At 35.2% G+C, this 18,586-nt stretch overlaps 1 protein-coding gene across 2 annotated transcripts in view; it reads right to left on the minus strand.

Annotated features, from left to right (window-relative positions):
• Positions 1–18,586, minus strand: part of LOC150082339 (tyrosine-protein phosphatase 10D-like) — a 179,698-nt gene that overhangs the window by 55,509 nt on the left and 105,603 nt on the right. For both annotated transcript variants that reach the window (XM_090379228.1, XM_090379229.1), the window contains exons 7-9: positions 15,333–15,501; positions 10,018–10,278; positions 9–152 (exon numbers count right to left, since the gene is read on the minus strand). In XM_090379228.1, coding sequence (XP_090235354.1) covers positions 9–152; positions 10,018–10,278; positions 15,333–15,501 — 574 coding nt within the window. The remainder of the gene's footprint in view (positions 1–8; positions 153–10,017; positions 10,279–15,332; positions 15,502–18,586) is intronic.

The following is an 18,586-nucleotide window of genomic DNA, read 5'->3' on the forward strand; positions in this document are numbered from 1 at the left end:
ACACTTACCTATTTTCTGCCATATTTTGGCACCAATAGTTTGGTATCTAACTATAAAATGGTCATAAAGAGAATGCTGTGGAGGATTCCATATTAGAATCATGAGTGAAGTACTAGATTTTACAACCTGAAGATTTGCAGGAGGATTAGGATCTGAAAGTTTATAAATATGATGAAACTATTATTTATCAAATGATAATACTTCTGCATCTAAAAAAAGTGGCATATATATTCTCTTACAAAATGATATAAAACTCAGTTACCATGAAAAAAGATTAGTAACTTTGGGTTGTTTTTTTTTTTAACAGTCCTCGGCATATAATTTTAAATTTTTTTGGCAATATTTAAGAAAGACTAGGATTAAAAACAATTGCTTTTGAATTTAACAACTGAAAAATCATAACAATCACCTTCTGACACCAAAATAAAACTAAACTGCAATCTGAATATTTCATAATTTATTAGGATATTAATCGAAAATATCAAATATGTAAAAAATTAATTTTACCACTTCTTTGTTAGAGAATCTTAATCATTCAGTTATACAAATGACTTTCAATAATACTTTATTTTTATTGTAATCTCAAACGTAAAATATTTTTGAAACAATATTCTTATTCTAACATGCAATAGGGTTGGGAATTGGTAAAGTGGTGAAACTTGCTGACACTGGACTTGAGTATCTGTGGGTTGTAATTTTCTGGAATGGAAGTAGAGAGAATGCCCAATAAATTAATAAAGATTATGAAAATCTGTACAATGGGTATTGTGAATTTAAAGTGAATGGCTAAAGGCTGACTGCCACACATATTACCTATTTTAGAAGAAAGTGATGGAATTTTCTGTACAAAAAGAAATACAGCTTCACTCCTTTGCATAGACAAGGAATGAAGTGGATTTGAGAGACAGGTTGTTGTTTGTTTGTTTGTTATTTGGTTTTTAGGAGCATTAGCAACTAAGGCTATATTGCTCCGGGATATGTGGTGGTCATTCCCTGACCTTTCTGCATCCTCCGTATTTGGTGGTGACGGGCTCGAACTCCAGTCTAATCAAGAAGCGTGTGCTACGCACTGCTGCTCCTTCCCACCTGGCTACGGAGGCGCCCTGAGAGACAGGAATTGCTGATTAACCTGTTTTCTGACCTACTATAGAAACTGTTCCTGTATCTGTTTTTTTTTTTTTTTCCTTCACCCCTGCTCCTAGACATAAGAAGATGATGATAAACTAATTAAAATCAAGAGCAAAAGAAAAAGATCTTATCCTTACTTTAAAAGTGATGTCTTATTTGTTGGTTATTTTATTAAAAGCTAACTTCAAAATCACACAAGTATTCTAGTCCACAATAAACTAATTTATTCTATGAGCAAAATGTTCCAGAACCTATACTGGTTCCTTGATCACATGAATGATAACTAAACATAGTTAAAAGGGATTTCTGTCATGGTCTGCTCATTGTGATTATGTCATTAAGAGATTGTTCCACTTGTGATAATGTATATGTAACTTTATATTTGTTATATTTTATTACTGAAAACATCAACCCATAAATTTTGGGCATCTTTGCCTAAATTTCTATTTAATGCTCTATCACAGGGGTGGCCAACAAGTCAATCGCAGCTTTAATTTCGGTCGATCAGGACGAATTTTAAATATATATAAAAAATAAATTAGTCAAATTCTAAATATTATTATTATGCGCCACCTTGCATATGCTTATTACAAATCTGTTGAACCACATGACTACTCTTGTTGCCACGCAGCCACTAGGCTTCTCTTGTGAAAATTCACTTATTACATTGTGGAGAGCCCAGTGTGTGTGTAGAATTCTTATTTAGCTTACTTAATATTAATAACTGGGCAGTACTTATATGCAGTGGTGAGCTGTGAATATTTTAACAATGGGCTCACAGTTTTTCCGACTTTCTACCAAGTAAATCTGATCGGTCACGGACGTGACATCATCCGCGGCTTCTGCTAGAGGTGCTTCCCATGCTCGAACTATTAGTAGTGTGATTAGAGTGCGTGATGCATTTTTTGTGACTGGTATGATATCTCGAGTCAGGGGTGGATTTAGGGGGGTGGACAGATATGACTTATTACTCCCTTAACCATGCGTATAAGTGAATGTGTAAAACGTTCCTAGGTCTATCTAAAAAAAACAAATACTTAAAAACCTGGCCGTCATGCCTCGCCTTACAATGATAACTGGATATGACAGTGTCTGGAGTTATAACTTTTTAGAATTTTTGAATAGTATGACGTCACAATCATGCTTCCTGAAGTTACTACTGCAGTAAGTATGATTGCAACAATTTCTTTTTTTTCATTACATTCCATTGTTAGATTCCCCTAACAGCTGCATATGTCACTTCAACTACAAGATAGGTACATCAATCGGTGCTATTTTACAGAGATATTTAGATACGTTGCACTTGCAAGTATACATCTCTTACTTTAGTTATCATAAATCCATTGTATCTTGTCTTCCAGAAATTATGAAAATCTGTGAATGATCAATAAAATATTTACAATAAAAAAGCTCTTTTATTTCGTAACTGATATATACAAAGCAAAATACCTAAAAGAAACGGGAAGGATGTTTCGCATAAACCATCTACCGCACGTGCTCGGCACATGCACAACTTCTTTATTGTGCGTGTTTTAATATTGCAAATAAAAAATAACACGAAATATAAAATATTTCCCATAGGGGCTCATATCTGGTGAGTATGGGCTTGGCACAGCCAGGGTCCTGAGCTGGATATCATTCTTCTCTTTCTTGGTGATTCTCTTCTACTTACCTCTCTCTCTCTCTCTCTCTCTCTCTCAGGGTAATTCAGAATTTTTTTTTTTTTTTTTGGCTGGTGCAGCATAAGCCTCAGGCTTACTTGCACCATATGGCTAATAATAATAATAATAATAAAAAAACATAAAAAACTATCACGAAACATTCAACAATATACAAACAAATATTACATAAAAAAACAAAAACTTTCTAGAAAAAGTACACAAAAAATTATTTCACAAATATTCAAGAAAATTTATTCTAAAAATTGCCATATACACAATTTAGTTCTTTATTAATATTTGTTGTCGATCTTCTGCTTTGCTCAATAGCTGAGCGATGATTACAGAGGAATGATTCGACGTAACGATCTGGATCAATTTGAAGCAATGGTTTTCCATTTAGATGTATGGTCATAATCTGCAATGTGTTTAATTGTCACAATATTATTCATTACGCTGAAAGCTCACTCAGCTTCAGCGCTGCTAATCGCAATGGTAATTTCACTCGATTTTAAAGATAAACTGTCTTTAACAAAATCTCTAAAATCATTAATTTTTATCTGATGCCGCAGAGACCATAACAAAACCAACTCCAAAAACTGCTGTTAAAGGAAGACCTGCAACTAGGTGGAAGGATAGGATCAGTGAACTTTTGGGCATGACATTTTGTGATGCCGCCCATATAGCATATGATCGATGCAGTTGGAGGATTTTGTTGGTGACCACAACAGCTCCTCAGGGAACTATGGGACTGGAACCATTGTGATTTGTAAAGCTTCTGAAAGGAAAAAGAACTCCTGCAGGATGTCAATTATTAGTGCTAAATGGTTAAGAAATTCCAAATTTAAAAGTCGATTTAATAATCCAGAATATTTAACTTCTGGTTCAAAATGTTTGCACAAAGCAGGATAATTCCTCCAACCCACAATTGCCATCTGCAAGCTACAAGCTGCACATCGTGGCCCGAACACACGACTGATCTTTATAGTTTCTGCATCAAATTCTTTAGCAATCATCCTTAATTCGCACTAATTTTTTGGAGATTGATGATACAGTTTTTTTTTTTTTTTTTAATTATTGCCTGTACACCTTCATAAAGTTTATATAATCATAAACTTTATAAACTTTGTACAGTTTATAAATCATCTTTGTAAAGTTTATATAATATCTTAGTTGCCTCAACCCCCCCCCTCTACATTGCTACTGTCACTAGTTCTTTGAATACTGTGCAAAATATTGGAATCACATGGATATTCAGCTATTGTGACCATGTAAACACAGACAGGTGAAATTTATTGGAAGGCGTGGATCACTCACTTCTCTGAAAAACATATGCCCATTTGTCGAAGTAAAGGGGAACCACAACACAGGCTGACCAGAGGCTATAATCCATGTCGAGAATCTTCTTAATACACTGACTGGCTATGGAAAGCATATTGACTAGCGGGACTTCTCGGTATGTGACTGCTTAGGTTTAACGGACACGACTAACACTGTGAAACAGTAATCCCTTTCACCTTTAATTCGCAATTTTTAATTACCTAAATTGCCTAAAGGGTAGAGGTGAGAACAATGCATACACAGTTGCCTCTCCTAATCCGTTTGTTACATGGAAATTTTCTTCGTTCAACAGAAACTATTTTAAATGTAATTACCAAGGGAATAAAAAAAATTGGCTATAAAGGAGTTCGTTAAACAGAGGTCGGACTGTAATTAAATCAAAAATGAAGCAATTTTAAAATACATAACCGATCGATTGCGCCAGTAAAATAATGGCCCCCCCCCTCCCCCACTGTAGTTTCGGCGCAGGATACTCAATAATTGCATTCAGGATTTTATTTGTAAAAGAAATAATCGTCTCAACAATGGGCTTGCAAATTTTCAAAAAAAATAAAAATGGGCTCTTGCGAGCCCACTATAGCTCATCACTGCTTATATGTTAATTTAATACTTTTTTTTTTTTTTTTTTTTTTTTTTTTATGTAAACCTCAAACACAAGAGGTATTACAACCTATAGTACTTAGTACCATGCTTGGGTTGGAGGCTGAGAAGACGAAAGAAGATATCTGTTGACATTGGACTTCAACTTCTGTAGACTGTAATTTTCAGGAAATACGTATGAAGGAAGGTTGTTCCAGAAAATGGCAGCTGAATGAATAAATGAGGAAGATGAAAGTTGGTTCTGTGAATTTGAAGTTGGACAGTAAATGGCTGTTGGCGGCACGTGTTCAGACTGTTTTGGAAGAGAGAGTGGGAATTATAGAAACCAATTCAGAAGAACAGTGCCCATGGAAATATCTGTAGAAGAGATATGCAGCAGAAACAGTACGTCTATGAGCCAGTGAGCGGAGAGAGACTGTTAGAGATGAATCATTAATTAACCTAATTGCTTTCTTCTGAACGGAATCAAGAAGTCTGAGAGGGGTTTTGGGGGCACCACCCCAGATGTGGGAATAGTATTCCATGGTAGAGCGGATTTGTGATTTGTACACATTGAAAACCGCGGGTTTTGGAAGAAAAGTAACGCCGTAAGTGAAAGAGAAAACCAAGTTTTTTAGATGCAGAGGAAGCAATATTTGTAATGTGTTTGTGCCATGAGAGATTAGAAGTAAGGGAAATCCCCAAAAGAGATATATCATTTTGCCTAAAAATTGGAGTGTCACCAAAGATAAGCATAGGAGCAGAAGAATCCTTTTTGCAAGATATAAGACAAGACTGAGTTTTAGAAGGATTGAAATCAACTAAGTTGTCTTTGCCCCACTAGAGTAGTCCCAATTGGTAGCAGATATTCGAGAACTTGACACTGATTGAGCAGGGCAAGGTTTCTCAAAATGGAAAGTGGAATGCATTGTGCTATATATATCATCGGCAAAACTATGGATAGGATTTCTAGTCAATGGAAGAAAGTCATTAATATACAAGAGGAAAAGAGTGGGGGAAAGAACTGAACCTTGGGGGACACCGGCATTAGTGGAGAAGTTAGAACACAGAGAGCCATCTACCATCACCCTCAGTGAACGATCAGAGAGAAAACTGGATAACCAATAACTAAACACAGTTGGCAAACCATAAGATGGAAGCTTGTTTAGAAGACCTTTATGCCAAACACGATCAAAAGCCTTTGAGATGTCAAGAGGTACTGGTTGTGTTTCACCGAAAATTTCCATTGAATTAGTCCATAAATGGGTAACATAAGCCAGAATATCACCAGTGGATAAACATTGACGGAATCCATACTGGCGATCATTGATCAGACGGAAGGTTTTTAAGTAGTTTAAGAGTTGGTGGTTAATTCATTTCTCCATTACTTTAGAAAGAGTAGAAGTAATTGCAATCGGATGATAATTGGATGGGAGGTATTTATCACCCTTTTTAGGAACTGGCTGGATATGAGCAAATTTCTAAGCAGAAGGAAAAACACCTTTGGAATAAAAAAGTGAAAAAAGGTGGCAAAGAACAGGAGTAAGTTCAGGAGCACAGGTTTTGAGAACAAGTGGAGAAATACCATCGGGATCTGGAGCTTTCTTAGCAACAAGATTCACCAAAATCCTTCTGACATCCTTTTGACGGAAGACGGAAGACTATCCATTGTAGCAACTTACCCTTGGTTAGGATTGTCCGGTATTCTTGTAGGTAAATGAACAATCTGTGCAAGGTCATTAGTAATTGCAAAAGCATCTCGACCAGCTGGGTCGGTGTGACTAGAAAACGGAAGCCAGCTGGGTCGGTGTGACTAGAAAACAGAAGCCAGCTGGAGTTGTGAACATTAAAATCATCAAGGAAAATTACCTCACTGTTAGGAAAGTTGGACTGGAGAAAGTCAAGTTGCAAAGAGAGGAAGTCAAAGAGCTCCAAGTAATTAGTGGAGTTGGGAGAACGGTAGAGACAACAGATGAATTTGACACAATGAGGTAGAGAGATTTTAAGCCAGAGAAGATCGAAAAGAGGAGATTCCAAATTACCAAGTCTCTGACAGGGACTTGGTAATTTGCATATGCACAAGTATCACCTTTGAGGCGAAAGGAATCATACAATGAATAATTTGGGCATCTGAGATGAGCAGTAGTTGAATCAACCGATAACTGAGATTCTGTCAGAAAAAGTATATGGGGTTTGGCAGACTGCAAGTGGAAATGGGCATTGTTGAGATTAGAATTGAGACCACATATATTTGTGAAATGAATTAGGAAGTGTTTGTGAGGTTTAGATCTTTTCGCAGATAAGCTTATTGGATTTAAAATGAATACTACAAAAAAGAGTAAAACGTATCATTTTCGTCAAGAGTGAGAACTAGAATACTTTTTTGTAATGATAACAGAAAAATGATAGTTTGATTTGCAATGCTTCCATGATAGGAAATTTAAAAAGGCATTTCAACAATCCAAAGTAAAACCAATCAGATTTTTGGCCTAATAGTGACCTTAGAAAAAATAAATTAAAAGAACTTAAATCCAGATTCTCACAACAACAACAAGAAAATTTCTTCATGACACCTAATTTACAATCTAAAGTAGTAACTGTAGCATCATTTAAAGTGAGTCATCTTACAAAAAAATGTAAACCATTTTCTGATGGTCAATTCAACAAAGACGCATTTTTAGGAATAACAATTCTCTTTTTGAAAATGTTAAGAACAAAAATGAAATTAAAAGTGCTGTTCAAGATTTATAATTATCTTTAAATACTGTGATGCAACACATCGAAAAAAATAGTAAAAATGTGAACAAACAATTGTGTGCTCATATTGCTATTGTGTGTCCTTTTCTTCAACAACTAGATGAATCTACAGACATCAGTGATACTAAATTGCTCGTTTTTCTTCGCATGGTTTTCGATGATTCTGCCACTAGAGAAGATTGCTGGGTATAGTTTCGTTAAAAGAAAGGCTAGAGGTCTTGATATATTTAATGCATTTAAAATTTTTTTTGAAAAAATTAAAGTACCGCTATTTAAGCTCGTAACAATAACAACAGATGAAGCTAAAGCAATGAAGGGGCATCTTAACGCATTGTGCCAAAAGGATGATGACGTCTCAGATTTTTTGAGTTACCACTGTATCAACCACCAACAAGTGTTAACCAGGAAATTTTAAATACTAAAAGTGTTATGGGCATAGCTTTCAAAATCATGAATTCCATCAGAGGACAATCTCTTCAAAGGAGACTTTTTCAAAACGCAATTCGATATAAATGAACCAGATCTGATATTACACACGGATGTGAGGTGGCTCAGTCGGAGCAAGTTTCTACAGAGATTTCAAAATTTGCTGAATGAAATTTTAAAAAAAAGTTGAAAGGGGAGATGATTATGTGATCTGGCTTTTTTGGCAGATTTTACCAGTAAATTAAGTGATCTGAATTTGGAATTACAAGGAAAAAATAAAAATGTAGTGACATGATTAGTAGTATTTCTGCATATAAATATGAATTTTTGGCAATGGTTAAGGATCTCAAAGAAAAAATATTCAATCATTTTGCAAATATCCAAAATCATTATCAGCAGCTACATTGTTCAATATATTTCTTATCTATTTAATGTCAACTTAGATACAAAACAAATTGCAGTAAACAATCATCAAGATTTTTTACATGGAGAAAATATTACTTGAAAATGAAATTATTACATCGAGAAACGATATCTTCCTAAGAGCCAAATCGTCAGAAAAACACTTTTGGAAACGTTTGCCGAGAAAAGTATCCAAACGTAAAAAAATGCAGTGACCTTTTAAATTTCTGTTTTGGTTCCACATATCAATGTGAATCCGATTTTCGTATTTTAAACAAACAAAGATTTGCTCTACTCTTATGGACTTGCATACAGAAGATTCTTTACAGTTGGCCTTATCATAGTATATCCCTGATTTTGAAAGCATGGCAGATGACACGAAGACACAAACTTCACAAAAATTAAAAAGCATATGAATTTAATATAAGAATTCTGAATTGTATGTAATTTTAAAATTTATAAACAACATTTTTCAATATGTGTTGATTAACTTTTTTAACCGTGTGCAATGAAATTCTTGAGATGATAGATCGCAGCACATTTTGAAGAAAAAAAGTAGATCGCATCACAAATTCAGTTGGTCACCCCTGCTCTATCATATAGAGCATTAAATAAAAATTTAGCAGCTTTAATATGCAGCTATTATAATTTATCTTCTTTTTTTTTTTTTTGACTCAATCAATCTCAACCATAATTTTAAAAATGTCATTTTTTAACTTTACCTTCAGTTGCATGTTTCACTAATTCAGACTTTGTGTTCCTTTTTTTTTTTTTATGCATTTTAAATGTTCTATTCTAGTTTTGAGTTACCTGCTCTTTTTTCTATGCCACAACCACACATATTTTTGTAAATATGTATGTTTCCTGTGTGTGGAAGGTATTGATCGCTCTAAGAATGTTTCCCATTTCATTAATGGGTTTAACAGCCAACTCTAAACCATATTTATTGAATATTCTGTTTTTTTAATCCCCAATATCTTTGATGCAGGAAATAGTAACTGATTTCTTAAATTTGTCGGATCATTGTAACTAAGTTTTGGATTGATCAGATTATATTTTTTCTTGTACACCTCTATTGTTTATTTAACCCAATTTTTCATAAATCTGTTATTTGCAATTACTTTTGTGATATTATCTGCCCTTGACCTCTAAACTTATTCCAATTATATATGGTGATGACCTGAGTTAATGCATTAATTATATATATATAAATTTTTATTTATTTATTTTTTATTTTATTTTTTCCCTGTTTGTGGGGCGATTCAACACAATTTAGAAATCCTTCTCTTCCTCTAGACTTGAGAGGGGATCTCTCAATAATGGGGCATATTTAATCATGGGAGTATATTTTCTCCTTCTAGGATAATACAAGCAGGTTCAAATTAAGAAAAAATGATTTTAGACTGCAAATAATAAGAAAATTTGTTTTTTTTTTCACAAAGAGATTAGCCATTGGAAAAAGTTACTTCCTGCCTAGCCATGTACAGTCAGAGAGATCGTGCAGATTTAAAGAGGGATTAGGTAAACATTTGGAAGGAGTAAATTAAATATAAAACTAAGGACACTATTTATTTATTCTTATTACACACACACACACACACACACACACACACACACACACACACACACACACACACACACACACACACACACACACACACACACACACACACTTTTGGATATTGTAGTTACTGCATAAAAAACTTTCACATGGAAATAAACTTACATAGTGTTTGGTAGTATGAGTGCGGCTCGCTCCATAGTTCATAACTAATTGCATACACCTTAATTTCATACCCGGCACCAGGATAAAGACTATCTAATAATATCCAATTGTTCTTTGTTGTTTTTTCTTCTTTTTCTTTTGTATCATTCCGTAAGAAAACAACAGCATACTGATCCTGACGACTAGTGACATCAGATTTCCATGATACATTCCACCCATGCTCGATAGGATCAAGGAGTTCTATGACAGGAGATGAAGGCTCTAAAGAAAAATACAAGTACTTTTAACCTTATGCCTAGCACTCCAGTGTAAACTTAAATTATGTATTGCATTAAAAATGTTTGCTGATTATAAGTAGATTTGAGTCATTGCTAAAAAAAGCTGCATATACTCATTTTTGCCAACACCATTATGGCTGACATACATGAATAGCACACTATTATATATATAATATAGCCACATAAATTAAATCACTCTCTTAAAGTTGAATAACTCTCTATATGTAAAATTATGTCATCTCAAGACACTACATCATCTTGTAAAACTAGTGTGATGCATTTTACACTTTGTAATATTAGTGGTATATTGCATCATCTTGTTGATAAAAGAATCCATCTCTGCTATCTGGCTTCACTTTATATTCAGCAGCAGTATGGCAAACACTCAGTTAACTCCAATGAAGAAAAGTATAATTATTACTATTGATACAGAGGGATTTTCTAGTCAACATATAGCCACAAAAGTTTGGCTGCAACCAGACTACTATATCAAGGTTACTTAAAAACAAACAAGATACTGGAGATGTCAAAAGAAAATCTGGAAACGGACTGAAACACGAGTACTGCAGCACAGGACAGTCTGAAGTGTCTATGCCTCCATGATCATTGTACAAGTTCCACAGACCTAAAATCCATGTGGAAGGAACATATTGGGGTAAATGCAAGTGACAGAACTGTCTGATGAGGACTTGTGATGAGTGATCGGAAAGCATATCAATCTCATAAGCTCTTATGAACAAAATCCATGAGTAAAAAAAAAACAACTAACCTAGTCTAAAGAACATGCTAATTGGATATAACTGAAAAATGGAAATCTGTAATATTCTCTGATGAATCAATCTAACCTCTGTGGATTGATGGTAAATGCTACATTCAGTGTAGACCTAAAGAAGCATATCACCCTTACTGTATTTAATCAACAGTAATGTTTCCGTTGGACCAGATGGTTTGGGAATGCATAATAAGCAAAGGAACTGGACAAAATACAGCCACTCCCCGGGCTTACGTAATACTTGACTTATGGAAATTCAACTTTACGTAAGGTTTTGCCGGCCAGTTCAAACTTAAAAAAAATCACAGAACCATATTTTGCATCCTGTAGGAATAAATGGAGGTATCGTGAAAATATCATAATGTAAACCCAATAACACTATTTGTTTTGGTAATTAGTTCCAAGACCTTAGAAGTTGAAATTTTTGCTATATAACTAAGCTATTTATCTCTATAAAAGGTCATTTTTATAATGGAAATTGCACTACACTTTCATCGTTATCATATGTTCCATTATAAGAATCAATTTTGAATGCCTTTGTGATATTTTTCTAAAACACATTTTTGGAGGTCATTACCATAAAACAATAAAAACAAGTTGCACTTTCCAGTTTATTGGGCTTTTCTGTTAGGGCAATCTATTATAAACAGGTAGTAAATTTGATCTTACTGCATTTGCTATAATACCGATAACTGGAATTCTGTGGGTTTTTACGTTATGGTATTATGGTGAAATGAGTTCCCCTTCACTGCAATCTTCAATCATATAAAAAACATAAATACATTTTCAGATCTTCTCTTCATTCCTATTTACTTATTATAATGGAAAGCACTTGCACTTTACAACAGAAAGTGCAAGTGCTGGAAGTTCTAGGAAACGAAACAAAATTGGAAGGAATTGAATTAGAAACGAAGATTATTTAATTAAGAAGTACGAAGCAGGACAGAGTTTGTCATCTATTGCACGAAATTAGGTCTCGCTGCTCCAACAGTGAATACTATTTTAAGGTACAGTGCACGCATAAAAGAACATGTTAAAGGATCAACAGTGATCACAAAACAGCATTCAGGTGCTATATCAAAGATGGAAAGACTATTAATAATATGGATGGAAAATCAGATTCAGAACAAGTGCCCCTGAGTCCAATGGCCATTCAAGCAAAAGCAAGAATATTTATGAAGATATTAAGGATAAGTATGGCGAACCCCAAGCCAAGTTTGTGGCAAGCAATGGGCGGTTTAATAGGTTCAAGCATCGTGCTGGCTTCTAAAACATTAAAGTATGCGGTAAAGTAACCAATGCCGATTCAGCAGCTGCAGAGAAATTTTGTTATGTGTTGGAAAAAACCCCTTCTAAATCTCCACAGCCCTCAACTTCTGCAGTGGCGTGCTTATCAGCTGGAGAGTTAATTCTGGCAATGATGCTCGAAAGGTAAAACTTGCTGATGTTATGCCTGTCTCCTCTCTGTTTTTGTAATTTTATAATTTTGAAATTTTTGTAATTTTGTACACTTTTGTAATTTTTTCTGCACGTGAGATAAAAAAATTGAATAAATAATTCTATTTACATGTTCGTCGAACATTTCTTTTTTGCTTCAATCAAATTCAGTGCTCATAGTTGCGAGTGCTGCATAAGCATTTAGGGAAATTCCAACTTACATAAAATTCTGACTTGCATAGAGTTTTGCAGAATGAAACCCTAACTTAAGTAGGGGAGTGGCTGTACATTCTGCAAATGGTACTGTTAATGGTGACTACTACAAAAATTTTTAAAGGACTCTTCTACCCATCATCAGAAATGGCTTTCAAGGAACAGAGAATTGTGTTTTCCAACAAGACTGTGTGACTTGCCACACTGCACATAAGGTTAGTACAAAATTACAAAATCATTTAATACACTTGTACTGTATGCTAATTTTAACTTGTTTCAGACACTGACTGTTTTATCAATTTATTTTTATCTTTGGGTAATGAAGAGCATGCAAAACTGCAATATCATATCTTATCATGGCCAGGAAATAGTCCCAATCTGAACCTGATTGAAAACTGTCATGGGAACACAAAATTGCTGCTAAAAGCCATCAAGCAAGATAACATTGAAAGAAACCCTTATTCATGTCTGGTACTATGAACTAAGCAGCAATTACATCAAGAATCTGATATGCTCCATGCCAGCTGAGTGAAAAGTGGTAATTAAAGCTCATGGTAGGAAAACAAAATACTGATATCTGTTATAGAAGACATAATGGTACCACAACTGAATTTGTTCAGTGCTGGTATATTTTTATCATTTTATTACATAATGATAATTTCTCACATTGATCACAATGAAAGGCCATTCATATGGCCTGAAGTGCATTTCTGTGATTATTTGTAAATAAATATGTCTAAATAGTGTTCTCTTTCAATTATTTTCTTATTAATAAAATGCATAATCATTTTAGATCAGTTTAAAACAATTTTTAAGCAACAGGGCAATTATTTCAATTGTAATGGCTTGTTTTGGGAAAAAATTTACAGAGATCCAATTTACATTTTGCAATTTTTTAATATATTAAGCAAAAAATAAGCAAAAGTTTGCTTATTTTCTAAAAACTAAAATTACTTTACAAACTTCCATTTATAAAAAATAATGTTTACACTAAGCTTGGTACATATCTTGATCAGAGTAAATTATATTAATCAAAAGTTTAGAATGAATTTGTATAAAATAATTTTAGAAAGTATGAAAAAATTCGACAAAAAAAAAAAAAAAAAAGAGAGATCAGTAGCTACTGGTTTTGTATTTCTGTATTCACTCTATAATTATATGGTTTACATTGTTTTGCAATGTCTGGATTTTATCTAAAACCAATTAGAAACAAATAAATAAGCAATAAGTTTAAGAAATTTATTCAGTTGGTTTATGGGAGCAAGTCACAAATAAATCTGTGAAGTGCTACACGTTACTATAGTAGCGATAACGTGGAAAATGTACAGGTTAGGAATAATAATATATACAGTTTTAATTATATAAATTAATGTGGGCAGAAATTTCAATAATAATTTGTTTAACTATAGATAGATAGGTAAATAAATAAATAAATACAGCTTATTGGTCTGAAAATAAATCCATAGTACATATAATTATACACAGGCTAAGGGATTTACCTAAATTAAAAGAAAGTACAAAAGCAAATAATTACATATCTAGATATTACTCATTCATATCAGTAACATTAGCATTAGTAGAGGCATATGATGCAAGAAAGCAAGCTTATATAGCATCAGCCCAAAAAAAAAAAAAAAACTCCCATTTCACCCATCCATTCACTCCAAATGTTTGTCTAGTTCTGCCTTGAACTTATTTAAGTTGTTGACCTCCACTACAACAAATGGAAGTTTGTTCCATCTAACAACCACCTGCTGGCTAAAGGCAAAATTCTGCACATCTATTCTACAATTGTCTTTCCTCAATTTGAATTTATGTACCCTCAGGTGAGTAATCTGAGCAAGAGGAAGAATCCCATTAGCACTGAGCTTGCTCAAATTTGTTCAAGGCCTCATACACCTCAATTAGATCACCTCACAGGTGCCTAGTCTCCAGAAGCTGCAATTTGCAGAACTAAAGCCTTTCTTGGTAACACCAACCGTTTGTTCCACTCACCAGTTGCCCTTCTCTGTGCTCATTCCAGCAGATCTACATCTTCCCTAAAATGAGGACTCCAGACCTGTTTTGGACATGTATAGTCCGAAATAGTTTAAAGCCAAACTAATTATAAAAGCAAGACCCTTGCATTAAACCATAACTCTGGGGGGGGGGGAGACAGAGAAAAATTGTGTTCACTGTAAAAATGCAGTTGAATTTCTACTGCTAACATCTGTAACTCAAATTTTCATTGACTTTGGTGCAAACAGAAATAAGAAGGCAAGCGTAAGCTGTTATTTTGCAAAAAGAGAAAGCAGACAGGGTGAATGGTGGATTCTGAGATGCACTGAGGGGCAGCTTCCATTAATCTTATAGAATTAGAGCTTAAATAAAGGGGTCAAACAGATACCTGGATTATAACAAGTTACTTTTTTTCTTTTTTCTTTTTTTTATTAGCAAATGATGGACTAACTTCCTATCATCAATTAATACCAATTAACCTACTTACTGAGTCTCCTCTAAGTAGTCAAAGAGATCACATTAACCACAGAACTCTTAATAACTAAGACAGCTAAATGAAATTATATATCCCTTCCCTGACTTCATAGAAGTATTAACTATATAATGAAAACACTTACTTGTTGCTTGATAAATTAAAACTGGCTCACTCGGAACACCTTTACTCAAAGCAACAACACTAATAGAATAGTTTCTTCCAGGTAACAGACTGGAGAGGTAAATATAGTTATCCTGCACAACTTTCAGACTCTCTCCACTACTGAAAGCTTCTAGTTCACTGAATATTACCTGTGACAAGTATATATAAAAATTTCACATTTTATTAGTAGATATCCAAACTCGTGTGGTTTTGGCATAAACAAAACAAAACAAAGCAAAAAAAAACATTTTTGTTAAACAAATATTAAGTTTACAATGATCATCTTTTCCACTGTGGAGCACATCAAAGCTCAATCAGTGAGAGTATTCATATAACCGACCCTCCCCATCTCTTCCATCATGCAGTATGATTGATGTCCTTTGAGGTTATGATGAACACCATGGCGAGATCAAAACTTCCTTACATTTCGAGGGCACAGTTCTAAAATGGTGTTCGCAGACCGGCCACTAGTTAGTACACCGGACCAAACGTATTGACAACTCTCTAGGAGGCTTCCAGATCAGCTAGTATACAATATTGCTGCCTCTACTCTGCCAAATAATGACTGGAGGGAGTCTGAGTACAGTGTATGTGGGGAGGGGGGGCATTGTCGAGGATCTGGCCATATTCTTATCATGTGTACACCATATTCAAAAATTTCATTGCATCACACAGCATGTCCCCCCCCCCACACACACACTCTTTCTTGCTATAGAATATACCATGATTTAGCATTAGCATTAGTTGAGGCATATGATGCAAGAAAGAAAGCTTATACAAAAAAAACCTTTCCCATTTCACCCTTCCGGTCACTCCAAATGTTTGTCTAGTTCAGCCTTAAATTTATTTAAGCTATCAACTTCCACAACAACAGATGGACGTCTGTTCCAGCAATCAACTATCCACTAGCTAAAGGCAAACTTTCGCACATCTATTCTACAACTGTCTTTCTTCAATTTGAATCTATGCCCCCTCAGGTGCTTAACCTGAGCAAGCGGAAGTATCCTGTCAGCATTGAGCCTGCTCGAACCATTCAAGGCCTTATACACCTCAATGAGATCACCTTCCAGGTGCCTAGTCTCCATATGCAGCAACTTGCAGAACTGAAGCCTTTCTTCATAAGAGCAACCCTTTGTTCTATTCACCAATCTTGTTGCATTTCTCTGTACTCGTTCTAGCAACTCTACATCCTTCCTAAAATGAGGCCTCCAGACCTATATGCGGTACCCAAGGTGTGGCCTGACCACTGCCTTATAGAAAGGGATAATCACATCCTTGTCTCTGCTAGCAAAATTCCTATACATCATTGACAAAACTCCATGACCTGCTCTGGAAGCCCATCTGCACTTCTCAGTGAACTTCATATCTGACTGCACAATTACACCCAAGTCTTTTTCATTCTCCACCTCCCTGAGTTTAGTACCACACAGTTGGTACATTTCCCTTGGAGTACTGCTACCAATATGCATTACTTTGCATTTATCAATGTTAAACTTTAGTTGCCACTTCTCAGCCTATCTGCCTAACTTTTCTAGATCCTGTTGCAGTAGCATACTGTCTTTACTGTCATTAACAACTCTCCCAACCTTTGTATCATCTGAAAACTTAGCCATTAAGCCTGATATACATTCATCGATAAATACACAAAACAACAATGGGCCCAGCACTGAACTCCGGGGGACTCCACTAATAACATTAGTCCCATTAGAGCAGTGTCCATTTATTACCACTCTTTGCCATTGCATCCCTTTATCCATTGCAGCAACTTGCCCTTAATGCCATACCACTCAAATCTGTACAGCCGTCTTCCACGTGCAACATTTGTCAAACTAATAGAGCAAAGTTATCTGCAAAAAAATCTAAACCTCCCAAACACTTCCTAGTTCATTTAACAAATATATGTCATCTCAGTTCTAATCTCAATGATGTCCATTTCCACTTGCAGTCTGCCAAACCCCATGTACTTTTTCTGGCAGAATCTCAGTTATTGGTTGATTCAACCACTGCTCATCACAGTTGCCCAAATTATTCACTTTATGATTCCTTTCACTTCATTTTTTTATTTTTTTTTATTTGGTAGTTGTTGCCGCATCGGCTTCTGTGGCCATAATGCACCTCCCAAGGTTTTTGCAGTACTTTGATCCAAGCCCGAAGCAGGATTCGAACTCGCGACCTTTGGGTTGCTAGGCAGGCACTTTACCCACCCGGCTAGCCCGGTCGGCCCTTTCACTTCAAAGGTGGTACTTGTGCATATGTCTGTTCCAATATTCCCTGTCAGAGACTTGGTAATTTGGAATCTCCTCTGGCTTAAAATCTCTCTACCTTATTCTGTAAAATTCATATGTTGTCTCTACCATTCTTCGAACTCCACTAATCACTTGGAATTCTTTGATTTCCTCTCTTTGCAACTTGACTTCCTCTCTTTGCAACTTGACTTTCTCCAGTTCAACTTTTCTAACAGTAAGGTAATTTCTCTTGGTGATTTTAATGTTCACAACTCCAGCTGGCTTCTGTTTTCTAGCCACACAGATCCAGCTGGTCGAGAGGCTGAGGCTTTTTTCGATTACTAATGACCTCACCTATATTGTTCATTTACCTACCAGACAATCCCAACCATACAGCCAACACACTTGATCTTTTTCTCACAAATAACCCTTCTAAGTACACGGTTGAAGTGAGTGGTCCTTTAGGCACCTCAGATCACAACTTGGCGATTGTCTCTTCTCCAATAGAGCCTTTATCTCATGACTATTCCCAACCTCGTGTTGTTTGGCATTACAAGAATGCAAAATGGGATGACCTGTGAGATTTCTTTTTTCCTTGGTCGGGTTACTGTTTCAAAACTTCTGATGTCAAAGTTTGCTCAAATCGTGTCAGTGAAATTATTCTTGTAGGGATGGAATCCTTTATTCCACCTTCCACCTTAAAACATAGTGCTTTATCAAAACCTTGTTTTTCCAATAAATGTGCTAAGGCTGTTCAAGAGAAGAATTTGCATATCGTAATTCGCTTGTTTCCAATTCTCCAGTTTCATTTTATACCTACACCAGAACTCACAACAATTGTAAAGCAGTTATTAATCAGTCCAAACTAGATTTTGAACAGGCTAAGATTAAAAAACTTGGTTCTTGCCAAATGGTAGCCGAGCATTCTAGGCTCTTGCCAAAGCTATTGGCTGCAACTTTTGTCCATCTCTGCTTCCACCTCTGTCAAAACCAGATGGTTCTATTGTCA

This window comes from Mastigoproctus giganteus, chromosome 8 (assembly GCF_048544385.1).
Source record: "Mastigoproctus giganteus isolate SK-2022 chromosome 8, ASM4854438v1, whole genome shotgun sequence".
NCBI classification, from domain to species: domain Eukaryota; kingdom Metazoa; phylum Arthropoda; class Arachnida; order Uropygi; family Thelyphonidae; genus Mastigoproctus; species Mastigoproctus giganteus.